The 22,217-nt window shown below is 43.0% G+C and overlaps 3 protein-coding genes across 5 annotated transcripts in view; 1 reads left to right on the top strand and 2 right to left on the bottom strand.

Moving 5' to 3' along the window:
* itga7 (integrin, alpha 7) overlaps positions 1 to 1,439 on the top strand; it is a 181,281-nt gene extending 179,842 nt beyond the window's left edge. The window contains exon 26 of the mRNA XM_051925209.1: positions 1,403 to 1,439. The gene's annotated coding sequence lies outside the window, so the exon portion shown is untranslated. The remainder of the gene's footprint in view (positions 1 to 1,402) is intronic.
* Positions 1 to 22,217, bottom strand: part of LOC127527217 (transmembrane protein 272-like) — a 242,432-nt gene that overhangs the window by 102,499 nt on the left and 117,716 nt on the right. Inside the window, exon 7 of one of the 3 annotated variants that reach the window (XR_007934524.1) lies at positions 9,178 to 9,379. The exons of 1 other annotated variant lie outside the window; for it this stretch is intronic. The gene's annotated coding sequence lies outside the window, so the exon portion shown is untranslated. Of the gene's footprint in view, positions 1 to 9,177; positions 9,380 to 9,636; positions 9,870 to 22,217 lie in introns of those variants that run through there. One more of the 3 variants, XR_007934526.1, reaches the window with a different exon arrangement.
* Positions 9,876 to 22,217, bottom strand: part of LOC114648783 (transmembrane protein 272-like) — a 48,845-nt gene continuing 36,503 nt past the window's right edge. Inside the window, exon 5 of the mRNA XM_028798035.2 lies at positions 9,876 to 10,227. Within this exon, the coding sequence (XP_028653868.2) occupies positions 9,965 to 10,227 (263 nt within the window). The 3' untranslated portion in view covers positions 9,876 to 9,964. The remainder of the gene's footprint in view (positions 10,228 to 22,217) is intronic.

Genomic DNA, 22,217 nt, shown 5'->3' with positions numbered 1-22,217 from the left:
TTGTTAACCTGGTTTCTCAAGGATTAATATACTGGTTTCTAACTGCAATAAAGAGAAACATGGCATTTTTGAAACTGGGTTATAAAGGGACATGTGAACGCACTCACTGTGTGACCCTGTGTAGATCACTTAACTCCTTTTGTTATATAAATAATTGTTGTGTAGCCTGATCTTGAAAATCACCTGAGTTTGCTGTCAGAAAACCGCATAATGGAAATAACTAATTCTAGAATGGACAGCATTTTCTTTAGAAGAAATATCATCAAATATTTGTATTGCATTTGTCCTCACAAAAGCATGGTCGCTTTACCCAATCTGAGCAACTAATAGCCATTATGGGATCTGAACAACAACAACAGAATGTCATTCTAATATAAAAGGACCAGCAAAAAGTCAGTTAATTTTTTACAGGAACAGGTACACATGCTGGGACTTTATTTACAGGTACAAGTTGTTAGCAGCCAACCTCCAGACCCATTTTGCCCGCACCTATTGAAGGCTCACCACGAGATGATCCTGTGAAGGTTTTTTCTCACGTGTCACTTGTTGATCAGTTTCAATGTATGCGCTCCCCAGGCTCCAGTGATGTTGCTATTTTTAGAGAAGGACTCCAGGGGTGCTATGGCAGTAATCGTTTTTAAAATGACCACTTCGTCAGTGCAAAATCAACGATATAGAACAATACACAGCCAATTATAAATGCCCTTCTTCCCATAATTTCTGTCCTTCACTAATGATTAGCTTTATTATGTAGTGTAAAGTACTCTTCTCAAATGGATGGCGTACATGGTTCTTAAAGGACTTCTCCATCCCAAAAATGATTTGTTACTCTGGTAGCATAAAAAATGAATATCTACCATATAGGTTATCTTGTACTGTATGTCTTTATTTGGAAAATGAGCTTTATACTTGCATAATATTTAAATGGAAGAAAGCTGTGCAACCAGTTGTAGCTTTAGTACATTCATGACCCTAATAGATCAGATAACATATTTGTTGGGCTATCTGTGGTGGGGATTGGTGAATTAACAAGTGGTCCAGGTGTGTGTGCATGTGTGTGTGTGTGTAGGGGGCGAATGGCATTTACAGTCTTTTAGTTTGTATGAGCTTACAAGATCACCCCCACTCAAAAGGAAGAAAGCCAATAATGGAGTGCAGGCTTGAACAAAGAGAGTCACTGTGCACCCATTGGTCCAGAGGTGTACCAAGAAAGACCTAAAATGGTCTCATCAACAGATCACAAAGTGGGGACTAAAGAAAACCCTACAGAGAAACCCTTCTCCTGTCTAGCTGGGGCCCATGGGCAATGGTAACCTGTTCTAGATGGGCTCCAATGCACAGTCCTGAAGGTTTTTTGTGCAGAGGAGTACCTCCAATGTGACATCATTGTGCATTTTCAAAGTGTGGCTTCTTTAGATGTGCCCAGTACAAAGACACTGATTGCCAAGGAGGACCGGTCACAGTTTCAGAATGAGAAGTCGTGAACTTTGAAAAAGAAGGACTGGGCCACACACTGGAATGAGCGGGATGGGACCTCCTAGAGGACAAAATTGTATATAGAGGAACACTCGCCTGCTGACAGATACATTAGAAGACCTGGGTAAAGCATCCAAGATTGCAGAAACAGGACAGCACATAAACAGAGCACACCTGTATTTCGTCCTCCTCATTACCTCTAGACTGTGATTCTTCAGGCATCCTAAACAGACAATGGTAGACCCCTGGTGGGCAAGCCCAGCACAGGCCTGGAGTTTTGGAGCTCCTTGTAGGATGTTGAGGAGTTGTTTAATCAGATATGTAACCTTAATACCCCAAAATGAACAAGACTGAACTATTTTGCAAATTAAAATAACTCGCCCAGTCCCTTGGCCATTCATCTAATCATGCCAGTGACTTCTATTTTTCTGATGGATTTGCACCAGTTGTAGTTGATCCTGGTTCTGGCATCAAACAAAGTGCAAGGTCAGCCATCTCATCCTGCCTGATTAGCCCCTTCTTGTTTCTGAGGTTTGTGTTTAGCATTTAAAATTTTTTGACAAATGTCTTAAGATGGACAAATAGCGCACCCTTTCTTAGCTTAATGAAGGATGGACAGCGGCATGAAACCCTTAATCATATCCTTATTAGATGGTTGGGCAGGACCCATCATTCCTTGCCAGTCAGTTTGGGAGAGCTGTTCCTGTGTATTTGTGCTAATCTTAGGGAAGGACCTTCTCAAAATGGGTGAGCTGTATCATTGGTTGGGTGGAGATGCATTACAAGGTGTATTTTTTTTGGTCTCAACTTTGATGTGTTGAAGCCACACTTGTGACAAAGAGAAAGGAGGACTCAATCATCTTCAAGAGTATGGGGCTAGAAATCAGAATTCTACTTTGCAGTTGTGCAGGGTTTCTGTTTTTTACTGTGTGATAGAGGATCGGGTACCTTTCCCCACCAGGAGACCTGGAGAAGCAGGGGACCGGGAGAGGAGCAACTCATACTCCGGGACGTAAGATGGCAGCCCTCTGGGATCACATGGGAACCACGGAGCTGGGAAGCTCAACCCTGTGGAGACCCATGGCCACTGCCAGGGGGTGCCTGGATGGTTCCAGAGTCATGGACTGCAGCACTTCTGCCAAACCACGAACTGTTGCCGGAATAGGAACCAGGTACACCCGGAGTTCTTCCAGGTGCCCATACAGCACTTCCGCCACACCAGGAAGTGCTGCAGGAAGGTCATCAGGGAGCACCTGGAGCACATCCGCGTGCATTATAAAAGGGGAGGAGTCGGGGGGAAGAAAACAGAACTTGCAAGAGAGGAGTGGAGGCGGCAGAAGAGAAGTAAGGACTGTAAGCATTATTGTGGTATTTTTGGTACTGTGTGTATTGTATAAAAGGAATAAGGTCATTAAACATGTGTGTTCTGGACTTCTGGCTGTCTCAGTGTCTGTCTGTGTCCGGGCATCTTTCACAACTGGCATCTTGGCCTTTCTACTGGATGATATACAGCATGCTTATTCATTATGGTCAATACTTGCATTTTCTTATTTCTCTTTAGTTTTAGAATAGTGTAGGTTATATGCGTAGTAGGGTGGGTTCCCCTCTATGCCAGAATTCCTCATTTTCATTTGCTGCTGGACTTGAAGTCAGGCTAAATGAGTAAGAAAACTGAGTCAAGGCATTTCATATCTTCTCCTCTCCCCACCTTCTATGCTCCTAGTCAGTCACACCACTTAACATTTGATTCCTATCAAGTGGGGGCACCATACTTTATCATGCCAGTTTTGTCAGATGAAAAGACATCTCGTTTTTTGGGTTTTCTAGTTTTTAGTTCACATTACAGCTTATTGTTTGGTGTGGCCTGGTCTAGTCTGACTGGCATGCCTTGAAGTCCTCTAGCTTTTTATTCAAAGAAGAGTAGCATTTATTAAAACTGACAGGAGCAGTTTCCTTTAGGTACAGTTTCTTTTGTTCACTGTTTTATGTGCCTTATCTTCAGTGATCCTTTTTAGGAGCTCCTCTCATTACTGGGTTCTTCATTTGTACTGTATTACTGTCCTATGAACCAAAAGGATTAAGCGCTTGTCTCAAACAATCTGAATTGTTTGTACAACAATAATGAAATAAACAAGATACTGATCATGTGACTTTTCATAATCCTTTGTCATCAAATTAAAAACTGTTACTGTGCCTAACATGTTCCTGCGGTTCTGCTCTGCTTTCCAGTCAGACCCCAACAATGATTCAAAATGGAATAATTAGTTTGGTATTCCTTCGTAAGAAGGGACAGTGGGATTTATCAGTTAGTCTCTGCAGAACACACCACGCCACACTAAGATGAATGACAACTGGCCGACTTACCAGAGCTTTAGAATTCAAATATGTATGCAGTAAGCTGAACAAAAGGCCCAGCACCTCACCAACATGCAAGCTCAAGTTTAATTTTCTGGATGGTGCCTTGTGTTTGTAGCAGAAACATCAGACAGCTGTGACACAATGACTATTGTCATTCCACTGATTATTCCACTGGTATGTAACTTTTTAGAGACAGATCCAAATCTGAATGTGTTCCGTGACCATATTTATCAAGCATCTCAGAATAGACAAATGGTCCAAACTGGTTCAAAAATGCAAATTTTGTTTTATTCATAGGAGTAGAAATAAAAGCATTCGATCATTTCTTCTAATTTAGGAAATTACTCCAAACTTCACCAGGATTCAGGAGACTCATGAGCTGTCCTAACTCACTAAGAGCTGCCAGAAGATGGCATTCAGGAAGGGATCGGTGTACACACTCTGGGAAAGCAGAAATGTTTTGGAAATGCTGGACAACAATGAACTCATAAAAAATATACTGATTTGTAACAAATCTTGTATGTTACATGGACGTTCCATCTACACAGAGAAGCCATGAGTTGTTGGCCAAAACAAAAGTATGTAAAACATAGCTTTGCAGTAGTGATGATTTGGGTATGTCATATCAAACCATTAAAAAATTTTGCACCAAACTTTGAACGCTCTTACGACATATCATGTAATATGCAGGTTTATACATTTTCCCCACCACACAAAGAAACATAATCTTAAAGCAAGCTGCATTCATGCAAACCAGCACGCACATAAAGATCATTGCCCCAAGCGTGGATTGGCATGCATATAAGCGATATCACAGTGCCAACTGTGACATAACACATTCTTGCTGTTCTTCCTTCCGGTGCTTATGGGTGCAAACTATACTGTAGTGGACAGCATATTACTTTGAAGATAAGTGGGGCTGGATGGGTGGCCAACAACGAAATGTGACAGTGGTACACTGAATTCTGCATTCAGTGAATCCCTGGAACACAAATGTGGTGAAACCTTATCGTTGCTATCAGACCTAATACAAAGCGTCATCATCATTTCCAAGGAAACTACAAAACATCTTCATGAGCACCACTTTGGCCGTAAAATCGTGGCATCATTCATTCTCAGGCGTGAACTCGTACTTCTAGCTGGGACTTGCTGTAGGATGCTTCATTACTACTTCTTATGTTCAATCTGGGGTAGGACAAATTCTAATCAGACTTTTAGTGTAATTCCTTGGAGTAATTCTGAGACATTGGTAAATATGGGCACAGTTTTCCATCCCATAATAGGCTGTTTTTAGCTGCAACATCCATGGTTGTACGGTGCTCTCTGGGTGCCTTGTCTGTTGTCTCAGTGTGTGCTCCCACCATGGTGAGTGATATCTTGGTGAGAGAGACATTTTATTCGCAACTTTGCTCAGTGGTTGATGGGAGCCCACAAAGTGACACTCCTCTGGTCATGGGTCACTTCAGTGTAACCACTGGCACTGACAGGGCTGGCTATGAGGATTGTCTCAGGTCTGGTGACCATGGTGAAAGTAGCTCCATGTTCCTTGACTTTGCAAAAGGTCAGAGGCTGCAAATCGCTGGATCCTGGTTCCAGCTCCCTGAGCCGCATCGTTGTACTTGGTACTTCAATACTGGTGGTGCATTGAAGGAGATCGATCACATCCTCATGGGCTTACAAAACTGCAGGGTCTATAGAAGTGCCAATTTTGTGAAATCTGACCACAGACTTGTTGTTGCTACTCTGAGGATCCAGCTTAGATTCAGTAGGTTACCACCTACTAGGAAAATGAGGCTGTTTCTGATGAGTTTACACGCAGTTTGTGTGAGTAACTTATAGATTTGGGTGTGACTGCTGATCCTAATGTGATGTGGGAGATCTTCCATGACAAGATCCTGAATGTTGCTGAGGGTTGTGTTGGTGTTACCAGTGTTCCCAGAAGGAGGTGTTTCATCTCGCAGGACACTCTGGATATCATCGAGAGGAGTTGCGGAACACAGCTGTACCAGGAACTGAGAAGGATGACTGCAAGGGCTCTAAGGGCAAATAAGGAGGTGTTTGTTAGAGGAATCTGTGAGCAAGTGACACACCATCTACGGTCTAGTGACCCATGTCCTGCTTACAGAGGAATCAAAGCATTACACACATCTGAATCTGTTCCTTAGAGAGTCACAGTCAGGGCAGCTGATGGAACAGTCCTTACAGATGACACTGCAGCTGTGACCCGCTGTGCTGGCTACTTTGAGCAGCTGTTTAAAGCTGATCCTCTGGCTAGGACATTGGATATATCTGGGCCCACGGTTCTTGAGGCTGATCCTCCAATTAGTTGTGAACCACTCAATCTCACTGAGATTGCACAGGTGCTGAAGCAGCTGAGGGGGTTTGGGGGGGGCTGCAGGGATCTGTGGTATCTGGGGTGAACTTCTCCATGCTGGTGGTAAGGCTATCCTCCTGGCATTGCAAGCAATCTTTGCTTCCATTTGGGAGACTGGCGTCATCCCAACTGGCTGGAAAGCGCGACTTGTCGTCCCTTTCTGGAAAGGGACGGGTGATCACCTGGATTGCGGAAACTATAGGGGGATAACACTGCTGTCTTTGTCAGGTAAGGTCAATAGGATCCGTGATCACTTGCTCACCTTTCAGCAACAGGAGCAGTCTGGTTTTGCGCTTAAGTCGTCTACCATTGACCGCATCCTGGCACTGAATGTTCTCATGGAGCGCAAACGCGAATATTGGCAGAGTTTCTTTGCTGCCTTTAGCGATTTTCGCAAAGTGTTCGACTTAGTTGATTGAGCTGCCCTGTGGGAAATCTTGAGACTTTGCAGGATTCCCTCAAGGTTGCTGGAAATCATGGCCGGCCTCTACATTGGTGCTGTGAGTGCTGTACAGAGTGGAGGCAGAACCTCTGAATTTTTCCCAGTTGATTCTGGGGTTCATCAGGGGTGTGTTCTTCCTCCTACTCTGTTCAATGCTTGCATGGACTAGGTGTTGGGCAAGGTTGTGGGGTCCTGCGGCTGTGGATTATCTGTTGATGAAGAAAGATTCACTGATCTTGACTTTGCTGACGATGCTATGATCTTCGTGGAGTCAATGGAGGCTCTGATCAGGACGCTCGAGAGACTAAGCAAAGAGTCTGAGTGTCTGGGCTTGCGAGTGTTCTGGATAAAAAACAAGATACAGGCTTTTACAGGCTCTTAGGCACAGGCATCAGCAGTGTGTCTGTCTGCGGAGAGAGTGTCAACCTTGTTGAGAGGTTTACTTACCTTAGCAGTGACATTCATGTCTTTGGTGACTCTTCCTATGAAGTCAGTAGACGGATTGGGAGAGCATGGGGGGTCATGAGGTCAGTGGAAAGGGGTGTGTGGTGCTCCTGATATCTATGCAAAAGGACGAAGGTCCAAGTCTGTAGAGTCCTGGTGCTTCCTATCTTGCTATATGGTTGTGAGACATGGACACTATCCATGACTAGACTCATTTGGTGCTGTGTCTCTTTAGAGAATCTTTGGGTACTGCTGGTTTGACTTTTTGTCGAATGAGCGATTGTTCATGGAGTCCCGAATGAGGCACATTACCTGCATTGTGAGGGAGCATCTGTTACGGCACTATGGCCATGTGGCGTGATACCCTGAGGGTGATCCAGCTTGTAGGATGCTCATTGTTGGGGACCCGAATGGCTGAACCAGACCAAGGGGACGCACACATAACACCTGACTGCAGCATATAGAGAGTAATTTCCGTAGGGTGGGACTGGATTGTATGTCTGCCTGGGGGGTTGCCAACCAGGATCCCAAGCTGTTTCGTTGTGTGGTGTGTATGGCAACGCACTGTACCACTGCCTGCTCCCCAACCTCACCTGACCTGAGTTACTTGTTTTTTGATGCATGTTACGGTGGAGTCCATTGTTAACCGTTGAGTGAAACACTAGAATAGACTTCAAAGGGAAAAGCACAAAGGCTTATCTGCCCTTCACTTTTCATCTGTTTTTTGGGGTGAGGCCATGCTTGGTACTCCCTTGTAGGAGGAACCTAGGGGACTACATATCCAAATCATCTCAGTTGGCTCCACCTAATTCCCCCCAAAAACATCATTTCTGCTCCTCAGTCCTGCATTGAAAATGCTCTCACCATATCACACAGATTAAGCCTAGCAACCCTGTATAAAAACATCATTTAAACTGCTTTCATTCACAATCTTGTGAACTGCCCTTGATACACTGAGTTTTTGGTCAATCCTTTGTTAACATTACTCTCACTCATGAACAAGACTTGCAAGTTACTTGTACTGTGCATCTTGTACTTGCAGAGAACAAGCCACTCATCATTGCCTTCTTTGGGAGGTACTGAGTTTCATCACAACAGCATTACACTCCGCTGGAGACAACTGGAGATCACCGTCTGTGCAGTGCGAAGAGGATGACATCCTCTATAAATTGCAGAGATAATTCCAGTGCAGGATACTCTCCAAGCCTTAGAAGGAATAATTTACCAGCATTGTCTGATAGTTAAGTGGCCCATGTTGCATGGTCAGACTTGGCTTGAAAATGTTGTGCTGTGTTGTCATATGGACTTACCAACAGCAAGGCAAAGAGTGAAGGTCAGTTACTCTCAGGTGACAGGGGAAAAGTGCGACAGACCCACAGGTACTAGGCATTTAAGAGGAATAGGGCAATGCAGGTTTTGAGGAGAGAGGAGGTGTAAATCTTAACACAATCCCTGATCTATCTTTGGCATGTTTTTCACCACAGGTGGTCCCTTTGTTCAACATTCCTGAAGATCTAGCTAATTACAAAGACAGTGAGATGAGCATAGGGAATAACGAAATGTTTATCTGGATCTAGTGATATAAGGTATAGAATGTACATAGCACCATTTCACTCTAATCAAGCAGAAAATAAACTTTATCAAAGCAGTATGACACTAATCGCAAAAATGGGAACAGTGTTGTGATCAAAAAGATAAACTAGTACATTCAACTACAGTATCATGGACTTGACCAATATGGAGAGGATCAAAGAAATGTACAAGAATAAAAAAGGAAGGTGTGGAAAATCCGGTAAAGTCAATGCCCTGGTTATTACCTGTAATCTTGGGGTCTTACTACCCCTCCGCTAGCAATAAAAATTCCACAGACGGCACTAACAGAAAATCCTAGAAAATCTCTGCTTTTTATTATTATGATGGCATTGAAACTTATGATAATTTCCATAATTCCCAGACCTTTCCCAAAGTAAAGCTGACTACCCAGAGTGCTCTGTTGCTCCTGTCAATTACCTCATTATTCAAAGTCCACCAGGCATGTTGAAGAGCAAATAGAAGCAGCAGACATGAAAAGCACACAACCACATTGAATTCATTCCACCTTTATCTGTACCATCTGCTATTTTCTTCAAAGACTCTGAACACAACATGCACATCCAAGTAAAAATTAAACATCAATGATAAACTCAGAATGGCATCCCATTTAGTACTCTTGAATGTATCACTTAAGAGGGGAAGTTGTAGGACATTACTATGTTCTCAGTTGGAGTTATTTGAATGCCACCAAACTAAGTTATACTGGAGATGCGATTTCACTTTCTAATTCATGTAAAAGCAACTCAACCTTAATAGGGACACCAATGCTTCTATAATTGCTGCCCAGTTTTAGGATTATGGCCTAGCTTTAAAATGTAACTGAGTAAAATGTATGGAATTGGCAGTATAAAAAACCTTTATATTTTCCTCTATACCACTCCTTTTAAGGTGAAACATAGAAGCAGCCTATGATATGCTAAGGTCATCATACTAAAACAAAAAGGTGGAGGAAGTCATTTAAATAGAGAAAAAGAATACAACCTCCCTGTAGCTAACCATCAGTTATCTCTTGACTCACTTTTTTTATCTTTTTAATTGAACACCAGTGTGATGTTCCCTGTGTTAACCTTTATGAAACAGACCACCATTTTTAAGATTGCATATTTTGCAAAATTAACAAGAAAAAGAATAGAATAAAATATAAAACAAAGTGAAAGAATAGTATCTCCTCCAGGCTGTGGACTATAATTACTGACTCACTGGCAACCTGCCATAATATTAAACCAAAGAAATATAAAATAAAACAAAAAACTCTTCTTTGCACACTCAAATACTCCTTACAGATAAGGAGTAATTGAGCTCCGCACCCTATTTGCATCATTTGTATTGGTTCGAGAAAACCCTAAACAGACCCCTATACTGACCGCTATAACACATCCACACAAGAAGAAAGACCAGCAAACCAGCAGGAGTATACCAAGTCCAATGCAGACCAGTATTGTACTCCAAAATGCAAATAAGTAGAGTGTCTTGTTGCAGTAAAGAACACCACTTTGCTCATCATAGTTCGGCTGGTAGATGGAGTAAATCCAAACGTTACCTGCGAATGAGAAAGAGGTACCTGGTCACCAAAAGGGCAAACAGATAAGAGATTTAAAAAAGAAAAAGAAAAAGCAACAGAATGGGAGGGAAAAATTACAGATAAGGTGTACAACATGTGAAAACATGGAAAAATTGTATGGGAGAGTAGGCAACATTGACTAAAAGATGGAGCAATGGAGCAAGAGTGTGATAGCCACTAGTGAAATACATTTTTCCTTAAAAAAATGGAACTGTTTAAAAAACATTATGGATAATTATTGGTGATTGATGAGGTGCTTCAAGAGGCTCATCAAAGACTTAACTTGCTTATCTCTGATCCATTCTTTACATCGTCTTCAGTGTGCATATCAGCCTAGTATGTATACAGATAATACCATCTAATGCGTTCTATATATATATACACACACATACACACACATACACACATGCACACACATATATATTGTGGAGACCAGCCTCGACACAGACAGGCAGACACTAATGTTCAACTCACCACACACGTTTGTTTACAATATTTACAATAAATAGCACACAACCCAATGCCCCTGCACCACACACCCTCAGTCCAGGCCTTTCAAACTCCTGTCCTCTCTTCGCCGCCTCCACTCCTCTCCTCCGAGCTTCGTCCTCTTCCACCTGACTCCAGATGATGACTGGAGGGAGGTGGCCCCTTTTATGTCCACCCGGACGTGCTCCAGGTGCCTCCTGCTGAGCTTCCTGCTGCACTTCCTGGTGTGGTGGAAGTGCCGCATAAGCACCCGGAAGCACTCCAGGTGTCCCTGGTATTCCTTCCGCCAGCACCTCCAGGTTCAGGGCTCCACAGTTGTCCAGGCACCCCCTGGCAGTGGCCACGGGCCCCTATAGGGTTGAGCTTCCATGGTCAGGTCCTGTGGCCCCCACACAAACCAGGGTGGCTGCCCTCTCATGGTCCGGGGGAGGCATAGTCCCTCTCCCAGTCGTTCTCGGCATCCCGGCTGGGCACAGCCCCCAGCTGCCCGCCACAATATATATACAGTATATAATATATACTATATACTATATATATATATATATATATATATATATATATATATATATATATATACACACTACACTCGCCAGCAATTTCTTGTTAGGTACACCTTGCTAGTACAAGGTTGGACCCACTTTTGACTTTAGAACTGAAGTAATTCTTTGTGGGACAGAGTAAACAAGGTGCGGGAAACGTTCCTCAGGGATTTTGATTCATATTGACATGATAGCATCACACAGTGGCTGCAGATTTATTGGCTGCACATCCATGATGCAAATCTCCCTTTCCACCACACCCCAAAGGTGCTCTATTGGCTTGAGTTCTGGTGACTGTGGAGGCCATTTGAGTACATTAAACTGATGTTCAAGAAACCAGTTTGAGATGATTTGAGCTTTGTGACATGGCGTGTTATCCTGCTGTAAGTACCCATCAGAACATGCATACATTGCAATCATAAAGGGATGGACATGGTCAGCAATAATACTCAGGTAGGCTGTGGCAGTTAAACGATGCTCAATTGGTACTAAGGGGCCCAAAGTGTGCCAAGTATAAACATTCCTAACATCATTACATCATCACCTCCACCAGCCTGAACTGTTGATACAAGGCTGTAAGGATCCATGCTTTCATGTTGTTGATGCCAAATCTTGACCCTACCATCTGAATGTCATGGCAGAAGTCGTGACTTTTCAGACCAGGAAATATTTTCCTAATCATCAATTGCCCAATTTTGGTGAGCCCATGTGAATTGTTGCTTAACACTAGAATCCCTGAAACCTACAAAAAAAGTCATTATGCCGGGCCACCATAAATTCCTTTGCATCTCATCTTCAGCATCTTTGCATTGCAAATATGTCGATCAGCACTGGCAGCAGGCAGACTGCTCACTCATCCCCCCACAGAGGCAGCTAAAGTCAACTCAGACGCTGAAGGCTCTTTATCTGGGTGTGATGCGTGTAGAATTGTGTAGGGTCAATAATATATTGTTATTTGGGATACATACATTTCATGTGTGCTCCATGTCAACAACGATCTGGGTAAATGTAGGATGACAGGAAATGTGAGGCAAGGAATGTTGAACACATAACTAAAACACCTCTGCACCAGCCAAACAGACACATCGGCAGATATTTGGGCTTGGGTTTTTACTCATTGACAGCAACATGTAAATTGAATGATTTGTTCAGTTGTATTCTTGAACAAAAGCGCACTTGTTTTGTTATACCTTTTGTGAAAGTGTTTATTTCACATGTGGACTTCAGTCTTCACACATTATACACTTCTTGTCTGCATTTTGTCATTATTACAGTAAGATGAAAAATTTTCTGTTTGAGTTATGTGTTCAACATTTCTTGCATCGCATTTCCTGTCAACCTACAATTACCCAGATCATTGTAGACACAGAACACACATGAAATGTATGTATCCAAATAATGATATATTTTTTGCCCTATACAATTCAAGGCACCACACTCCCAAATAAAGAGACTTGAGCTGGGAGAACTTCAGCTGCGTCGATGTGGGATGGGATAGCAGGCTCCTTGTTGCTTGTGCTGATTGACACATTTGAAAAACAAAGACACTGATGAAGAGGTGCGAAGGAATTTAAGGTGGCCTGGCATTACAACTTTTTTCGTAGTCTTCAGGGATTCTAGTGTTAAGTTGTCTGTTCTTAGCTGACAGGAGTGGTACCTGGTGTGGTCTCCTGCTGCTGTAGTCCATCTACTTCAAGGTTTGACATGTTGTGCATTCAGAGATGCTCTTCTGCATACGTCAGTTGTGACAAATGGTTATTTGAGTTACTGATTCCTTTCTATCAGTTCGAACCGCTCTGGCCATTCTCATCAGACCTCTGGAGTCAACAAGGAATTTTTGTCCAGAGAACTGTTGCTCACTGGATATTTTCAATTTTTCAGACCATTCTTTGTAAACCCTAGAGATGGTTGTGTGTGAAAATCCCAGTTAGATCAGCAGTTTCTAAAATACTCAGACTAGCTGGCACAAAAAACATGTCACATTCAAAGTCACTTAAATCACCTTTCTACCCCATTCTGATGCTCGGTTTGAACTTCAGCTGGTTGTATTGGCAATGTCTACAAGCCTAAATGCATTGAGTTGCTGCCATGTAATTGGCTGATTAGATATTCTCGTTAACATGCAGTTGAACAGGTGTACCTAATAAAGTGGCTGGTGAGTATATATTATATATCAGAGGTTATCAAATTCGGTCCTGGGGAACCACTGTGGCTGCAGGTTTTTGTTCCAACCAGCTTCTGTTGTTAATTGGACTGCTGGGCTAATTAAGTGAACTGTTATTTCCCAGATTCTGTGTTTTGGGAACAATCTAGAAATTAGAAAACTAAGTTTGGTTAAAAAAAAATATATATATACATATACAGTGCATCCGGAAAGTATTCACAGCGCATCACTTTTTCCACATTTTGTTATGTTACAGCCTTATTCCAAAATGGATTAAATTCATTTTTTTCCTCAGAATTCTACACACAACACCCCATAATGACAACATGAAAAAAGTTTACTTGAGATTTTTGCAAATTTATTAAAAATAAAAAAATCGAGAAAGCACATGTACATAAGTATTCACAGCCTTTGCCATGAAGCTCAAAATTGATCTCAGGTGCTTCCTGTTTCCCCTGATCATCCTTGAGATGTTTCTGCAGCTTAATTGGAGTCCACCTGTGGTAAATTCAATTGATTGGACATGATTTGGAAAGGCACACACCAGTCTATATAAGGTCCCACAGTTGACAGTTCATGTCAGAGCACAAACCAAGCATGAAGTCAAAGGAATTGTCTGTAGACATCTGAGACAGGATTGTCTTGAGGCACAAATCTGGGGAAGGTTACAAAAAAATTTCTGCTGCTTTGAAGGTCCCAATGAGTACAGTGGCCTCCATCTTCCGTAAGTGGAAGAAGTTCGAAACCACCAGGACTCTTCCTAGAGCTGGCCGGCCATCTAAACTGAGTGATCGGGAGAGAAGGGCCTTAGTCAGGGAGGTGACCAAGAACCCGATGGTCACTCTGTCAGAGCTCCAGAGGTCCTCTGTGGAGAGAGGAGTACCTTCCAGCAGGACGACCTTCTCTTCAGCAATCCACCAATCAGGCCTGTATGGTAGAGTGGCCAGACGGAAGCCACTCCTTAGTAAAAGGCACATGGCAGCCTACCTGGAGTTTGCCAAAAGGCACCTGAAGGACTCTCAGATCATGAGAAAAAAAATTCTCTGGTCTGATGAGACAAAGATTGAACTCTTTGGTGTGAATGCCAGGCATTATGTTTGGAGGAAACCAGGCACTGCTCATCACCAGGCCAATACCATCCCTACAGTGAAGCATGGTGGTGGCAGCATCATGCTGTGGGGATGTTTTTCAGCGGCAGGGACTGGGAGACTAGTCAGGATAAAGGGAAAGATGACTGCAGCAATGTACAGAGACATCCTGGATGAAAACCTGCTCCAGAGCGCTCTTGACCTCAGACTGGGGTGACGGTTCATCTTTCAGCAGGACAACGACCCTAAGCACACAGCCAAGATATCAAAGGAGTGGCTTCAGGACAACTCTGTGAATGTCCTTGAGTGGCCCAGCCAGAGCCCAGACTTGAATCCGATTGAACATCTCTAGAGAGATCTTAAAATGGCTGTGCACCGACGCTTCCCATCCAACCTGATGGAGCTTGAGAGGTGCTGCAAAGAGGAATGGGCGAAACTGGCCAAGGATAGGTGTGCCAAGCTTGTGGCATCATATTCAAATAGAATTGAGGCTGTAATTGCTGCCAAAGGTGCATCGACAAAGTATTCAGCAAAGGCTGTGAGTACTTTTGTACATGTGATTTCTCAGTTTTTTTATTTTTAATAAATTTGCAAAAACCTCAAGCAAACTTTTTTCACGTTGTCATTATGGGGTGTTGTGTGTAGAATTCTGAGGAAAAAAATGAATTTAATCCATTTTGGAATAAGGCTGTAACATAACAAAATGTGGAAAAAGTGTTGCGCTGTGAATACTATCCAGATGCACTGTATATATATATCCATCCATCCATTATCCAACCTGCTATATCCTAACTAAAGGGTCATGGGGGTCTGCTGGAGCCAATCCCAGCCAACACAGGATGCAAGGCAGGAAACAAACCCCGGGCAGGGCGCCAGCCCACCACAGGGTGCGCACACACACACACGTGCACACACGCACACACGGGACGATTTAGAATCACCAATGCACCTAACCTGCATGTCTTTGGATTGTGGGAGGAAACCGGAGTACCCAGAGGAAACCCACGCAAACACAGGGAGAACATGCAAACTCCACACGAGGCAGTAGCGCTACCCACTGCGCCGCCTTATATATATATATATATATATATATATTGTCACATACTTATGAATAGAAGGTAGCTAAAGGGCTTGAGTAATTGTAATGTTATATCAGACCAGTGGGTGGCAGAGTGTGCTGACTTTTCACTCTCAGTTCCTTGTAGACCATTCCCGGGAAATACCACCAGGTTCCGGCACCTCTGATGATGCCACTTCCATTTCTGGCGCCTCTGATGATGTAACTTCCGGCTCTGGTGCATTTGATGAAGTCACTTGCGGCTCCGAAGACATCATTTCCGGTTCCGGCATAATCAACATCATTTCCTCCACCTGCCTTTAAAACCGCCATCTTACCTCCACATAATCAGTTCTGTCTTGTGAACAACTTGCTCTGTTTCCTACTAATTGATAGTATGCTTGACATAGTAAATTCATCATTAGATATGGGGTCTTCCTAGACTGTCTTAAGGCTGCTGTTGTTAAACCCCTGCACAAGAAAAATAATCTCAACTCCTCTCATTCTGACAATTGCATACCTATTTCTAACCAGCCTTTCTTAAATAAAATCCTAGAAAAGGCAGTCATTATGCAGCTAAGCCAGGGGTAGGCAACGTCAGTCCTGGAGAGCCGCAGTGGTTGCAGGTTTTTGTTCTGCTGCTAGATGGAGAACTTCTGGCTGCTTTGTCTTTTACATCTTATTACTAAATAAGGAGCCATTAACACACTGAATGCAGCTGTTTAAGATTGAAATAAGCAATTAAGGGCGGGGAGACTTAACAAGCGAGACCACTAAAATGAAGCATCAAACTATCACTTAAGCAATAAGTGTTTCATCAGCAATAATTGATTGCTCATTAAGAAACTGGGTTGGAACAAAAACCTGCAACCACTGCGGCTCTCCAGGACTGACGTTGCCTACCCCTGAGCTAAGCTAAAGAAAAGGCATATGAGTTGTATGAGAGGTTGGACACTAAGGAGGTAGAAAAGGACCTGTACCGATTGGCTAGATATAGGGACTGAGCTGGGAAAGATGCGCAGCAGGTTAGGGTAATAAAGGATAAAGATGGAAACATATTCACAAGCAAGGAGAGTGTGTTGAGCAGATGGAAAGAGTACTTTGAGATGAAGAATGGAAAAGCCATTGGTCCAGATGACATACCTGTGGAAGCATGGAGGTGTTTAGGAGAGATGGCAGTGAAGTTTTTAACCAGATTGTTTAATGGAATCTTGGAAAGTGAGAGGATGCCTGAGGAGTGGAGAAGAAGTGTACTGGTGCCCATATTTAAGAATAAGGGGGATGTGCAGGACTGTAGTAACTACAGGGGGATAAAATTGATGAGCCACAGCATGAAGTTATGAGAAAGAGTAGTGGAAGCTAGGTTAAGAAGTGAGGTGATGATTAGTGAGCAGCAGTATGGTTTCATGCCAAGAAAGCACCACAGATGTGATGTTTGATCTGAGGATGTTGATGGAGAAGTATATAAAAGGCCAGCAGGAGTTACATTGCGTCTTTGTGGACCTGGAGAAAGCATATGACAGGGTGCCTCGAGAGTTGTGGTATTGTATGAGGAAGTCAGGAGTGGCAGAGAAGTATGTTAGAGTTGTACAGGATATGTACGAGGGAAGTGTGGCCATGGTGAGGTCTGCAGTAGGAGTGATGGATGCATTCAAGGTGGAGTTGGGATTACATCAGGGATCGGCTCTGAGCCCTTTCTTATTTGCAATGGTGATGGACAGGTTGACAGACGAGATTAGACAGGTGACCTCTAATGGGAGCAGCCGAAAGAAGAAGAAGATGCAGCTAAATGATCATGTGAATAAACATTCTGTTCTTGACAAGTTTCAATCAGGTTTTAGAACAAATCACAGTACAGAAACTGCACTTGTTAAAGTAGTAAGTGACCTGTGGGTAAATGCAGACAGAGGCCTTTTAACTTTTCTCATCTTCGTATATCTGAGTACCGCATTTGATATCATTGATCACAATATTCTTATAAATCGCCTTAGTCTTTGGGTGGGTCTCTCTGGCAATGTCTTCAATTGGTCTTACTTAATAGGTAGAAAATTCTGTATTAGTTGTGATAATTATACTTCGAATACACATGATATTTTATGTGGTGTTCCACAATAATCTGTTCTGGGTCCAGTGCTCTTTTTGATCTAAATGCTTCCATTAGGTCAGACTATCTCAAACTAAATAAAAAGAAAAAAGAAATCTTAGTAATTTGCAAAAATGGCTATAGTGAGGGTATTAGAAATAAACTTGATCCATTAGGCTTAAAAGTCAAGACAGAGGTAAAGAATTTGAGGGTAATTATTGACTCTGACCTAAATTTTAAATTACATATTAATCAGATTACTAGAAACATTTTTTCACTTAAGAAATACAGCAAAAGTTAGATCACTTATAACTTTGCAAGATGCTGAAAAATTAGTTCACGCTTTTGTTTTTAGTTGACTAGATTACTATAACACACTCCTCTCAGGACTACCTAAAAAAAACATCAAGTGGTTGCAAATAGTGCAGAATGCAGCTGCCAGAATCTTACATTGGTTAATAGTGCCATTTAGAATTGACTTTAAAATGTTGCTTATGGTGTAGAAAGCCTTAAATAATCTCACTCCATCCTATATTTCGGAATGCCTCTCACCTTATACTCCATATCGTAACCTTAGATCTCAACAGGCACTTTGGACAAGAGAGAGATGGATATGAGCAGTTCCATGGAGGCCAGGGGTTTGGGGCCCGCAACGATGAATGGTGCCACATATTGTGCCGCATATTGCAGAGGCGCATGATCTCGCCATGGCAAACATCTTTTTCAAGAAGAAACCAGCACACTTGGTCACCTATGCCAGTTTTGGGCAGGAGACCCAAATTGATTGCTAGCTTATTCGAAGACAAGACCTGAAGCTAACAATCAATGTGAAAGTGATCCCTTTGGTTAATATTGGGCCTCGGCATCACCTACTTGTTATGGACCTCCAGCTCAACCTCAGTCGACAACGTCAGCCATGGATAACAGTAGCGGAGAAGATCAAATTTTGGCGGATCCCCAAATGTAAGTGTCAGCTGGCGGATGCCCTTGCATCTCTAACCGTGTACCTGGACCAATCAGCGATGGCTATCTGAGCCATCTTGGCCAGCAGGTGCAACCTCTCAATGCAAGATATCAGTCAAGTCAAGCGCATTAAAGATGACCATCAGGTCCTACGAGATCCACCCGCCATTCTCCAATGCTGGAGCGACTACTTCTCATAGATTTGCAATAAGGAATTTCCCTACCCACCAATCCAAAGCACTGACCTTGCCCCTGGACCCATGCCACCAATCACTAAGGTGGAAGTTGAAGCAACCATGAAAAATGGGAAAGCAACCAGCCCTGACAACATCCCCATGGAATAGTGTAAGCTCCTTGGCCACAGGGCATTCTGATCCTCACCACCCTCTTCAACCATATCATCCAAGATGGAGAAACTCCAGCAGCTTGGATAACCAGCATGACGGTGCCCATCTGGAAAGGCAAGGACAATGTGGCGAAGTGCTCGTATTACCGACCAATCCGCCTCGTATGCCATGCCATGAAAATCTTTGAGCGAGTCATCGACCCCTGGATCCGCGAGATTGCTACCATTATGCAAAACCAATGCGGATTTGTGAAAGGTTGTGGTACAACGGATACCATCCACGCTGCCCGGCTGCTGTTGTAAAGGCACCGGGAGAAGAACAAGACAATCCACAAGGTGTTCCTTGACTTGGAGAAGGCATTTGATAGGGTACCTCACGACCTTATCTGGTATGCCGTACGATCACATAATATCCCTGAAGCCTACCTTGATTGAGTCAAGCTACTATACAGCAATGTTAGCAGTGTTGTCCAGTGTCCAGTGGGAGTTTCACCACCTTTCGCAATCAATGTTGGAGTCCACCAAGGGTCTGCCCTCTCGCAACTCCTGTTCATCTTATGCATGGATGTGGTAACCTCTGATCTCCAAACATCCCACCCATGGTCGCTCCTCTATGCCAATGACATATTCCTTGCAGATAAAGACTGTGAAGATCAGGAGCGGCTAATACAGCAGTGGAAGACTCGCTTGGATGTCAATGGTATGTTGCTTAACACAAGGAAGACTGAGTACATGGAGTGTGTCCCACAGAGCAACGACACCATCAAGTATCTCGGCTCAGTTATCAAAAGCAACGGCAACCTGCTCCCTGACATTCGTGCAAGGATCAATGCTGCATGGCTGAAATGGCGACAGGTCACTGGAGTCCTCTGCGACAGCTGCATTCCAGACTGACTCAAGTCCAAGATATACAAAACGGTGGTGCGCCCAGTTGCCCTCTATGGCTCAGAGTGCGGGACAGCTACTGCAATGCACAAACGGGCCCTTAGTGTGATGGAAACACGAATGCTACAGTGGTGCCTTGGTTTGACAAGATGGGACCATGTCATGAACACTGACATCCGGAAACGGATGGGAGTTGCACCAAACATGGACAAGATGTATGAGGCAAGGCTACAATGGTATGGGCATGTCACCTGCGGTGATGAGAACTCAGTGACCAGAATGGCACTGCACCTGAGCCCCCATGGCAGACGCCCGCGAGGGAGACCGAAGAAACGTTGGATGGACCAGATCAAGGAGGACATGAAAATCGCTGGTGTTGCCCTGGAGGACGCCTTATATTGCACCAAATGGAGGAGACGTTGCAGACATCTTCCTAATGCTAGGAAGAAGAATGCATCTGTTTCAGTTTGTTCACAGCTTAATAGTAGCTGGCTGGAATGGAAAACAGTATGAATGTCACAGAATCAAAAGCTGTTTCAGCTAGTTTATAATGTGGCAATGTAAAAGAATCCAAACTACTGTATTTGAGCACAGCCATCCATCAAGGAGGACAGCTTGCCCATCAAATGTGTGTAATGTCATGTGTGTTGGAGCCCCTACGTGAAATTTCAACACAAATATTAGCCTGTTTAAAGGACTGAAGAAGAAATAGAAACAGCGATGACAAACGAACTGATGTCAGACACCAGAAAGAGAGTGAGAGTCCCTTTCTTTCAGACTTTGAAGAATGCAAACTTATGCATCATGTAGATTACTAAATTTACTTTTCCATTTTACTTTTCTTTAGTTGCTGTTATATGGCTTTACTAAATGCCACACTGCTTTTAAATTTCTATACTTTGTCTTTATATATTGAGTGATTGAAGTAAATATTAGGGCACATGGTTTGGGAATGTTGCTGCTTTCTTACCCACAGGGTTACCAAGGCTAAGAGGATACACCTCAATAGAAGAACAAGTGTAGTAGAAAAAGGACCCCATTTGTTGGTAAGTGGCATATAACCAAAAGGGGTGAGCCTTTGTGAGTCTTTAGGAGACCCGTATGTTTGTTAGTGCTGGTGATAGTGAGTTCCTATATAGAGTACAGAGAAATGACAGGCTCGAGGCATCGCATTTGTGTGGAAGAAATCCCATGTGGAATGGTGAAGAGTGACTGGCAGTAGGGCATCACTCAAATGTAGTTGTATAACTAGGATCATTGAATGTGTGCCTATCTGCGTGTGTTAATTTTAAAGTGCAGGAGCAGAACAACCTAGTAAATGGACGTGATAAGTCGCACAGATCCTATGATAACACAGTGGTGGAACAGAGAGGTACAGGAGGTAATAAAGGTGAAGAAGGAGGCAAAGAAGATATGGCATCAGTTAGAATGAATTTTAGAATAGCAAAGGCAAGGACTGGGAAGGATTTCAGTCAGATAAAGCGGTTGAAAGATGAGCAAAGTATAGTGTTGAGTGACCATGATAGGTTCATGAATAGATGGAAAGGGGTACTTTGAAAAGCTCCTGAATGAAGAAAATCCAAGGGCTGTATTTGGAAGTGGAGTCCAAAGGAAGGGCTAGTAATAAGGAGGCACTGAATAGAATAAAAAAGGGAAAGGCAGCAGAACCAGAAATGCCAGCAGAAGTGTGGAAGAGTTATGGGGAAGAGGAGTAGATGTGTTGTGGAATCTAATGAAGAAGATCTATAAATAGGAGAGAATACTGGTGGAGTGAAAAAACAGTGTGATTGTACCCATTTACATAGAGAAGGGTGATATTCAGGATTGTGGAAACTACAGAGGAATAAAGCTGATGTCACACACAAAGAAAATATGAGAAGGGTTAAAGAGAGAAGGCTTAGGATAGAGACCACCATAGGGGAGTAACAGTTTGTTTTATGTCAAAGTGAAGAACAGCTGATGCAGTTCATGCATTGAGACAGCTCATATGGAAGCATCAAGAAAAACAGAAATTTGTGTATATAGCAGGCATGTCAAACTCACTACCATTGGTGGGCCGCTTCGACTGCCATACGTGCGTCAGCGGGCTGCACTGTAACATACTGAAAACTTTAAAAAATGTAATACTTAAAGTTCAAACAAAAGCAATGTATTTCCATACAATCTCCGTACAACAGCGTACAATTAGAGTCTTAGCCTCTTAGCTAGGTCCTTATATTATTATATTCATTGCTTATATAGGAGTCTTACAGTGTGAGATCTATTTCTTTTGTCCCAACACTTGGCATCTCTTGTTAGTAATCAGTTCGTCAATATCAGGCTTGAAATCTGGTAGCTTTCATTAACGTAAACAAT

The sequence above is a fragment of the Erpetoichthys calabaricus genome, chromosome 3 (genome assembly GCF_900747795.2).
Source record: "Erpetoichthys calabaricus chromosome 3, fErpCal1.3, whole genome shotgun sequence".
In the NCBI taxonomy this organism is placed as follows: Eukaryota; Metazoa; Chordata; class Cladistia; order Polypteriformes; family Polypteridae; genus Erpetoichthys; species Erpetoichthys calabaricus.
The sequence above is the reverse complement of the archived record's forward strand: the minus strand, read 5'-3'. Positions and strand labels throughout refer to the sequence as shown.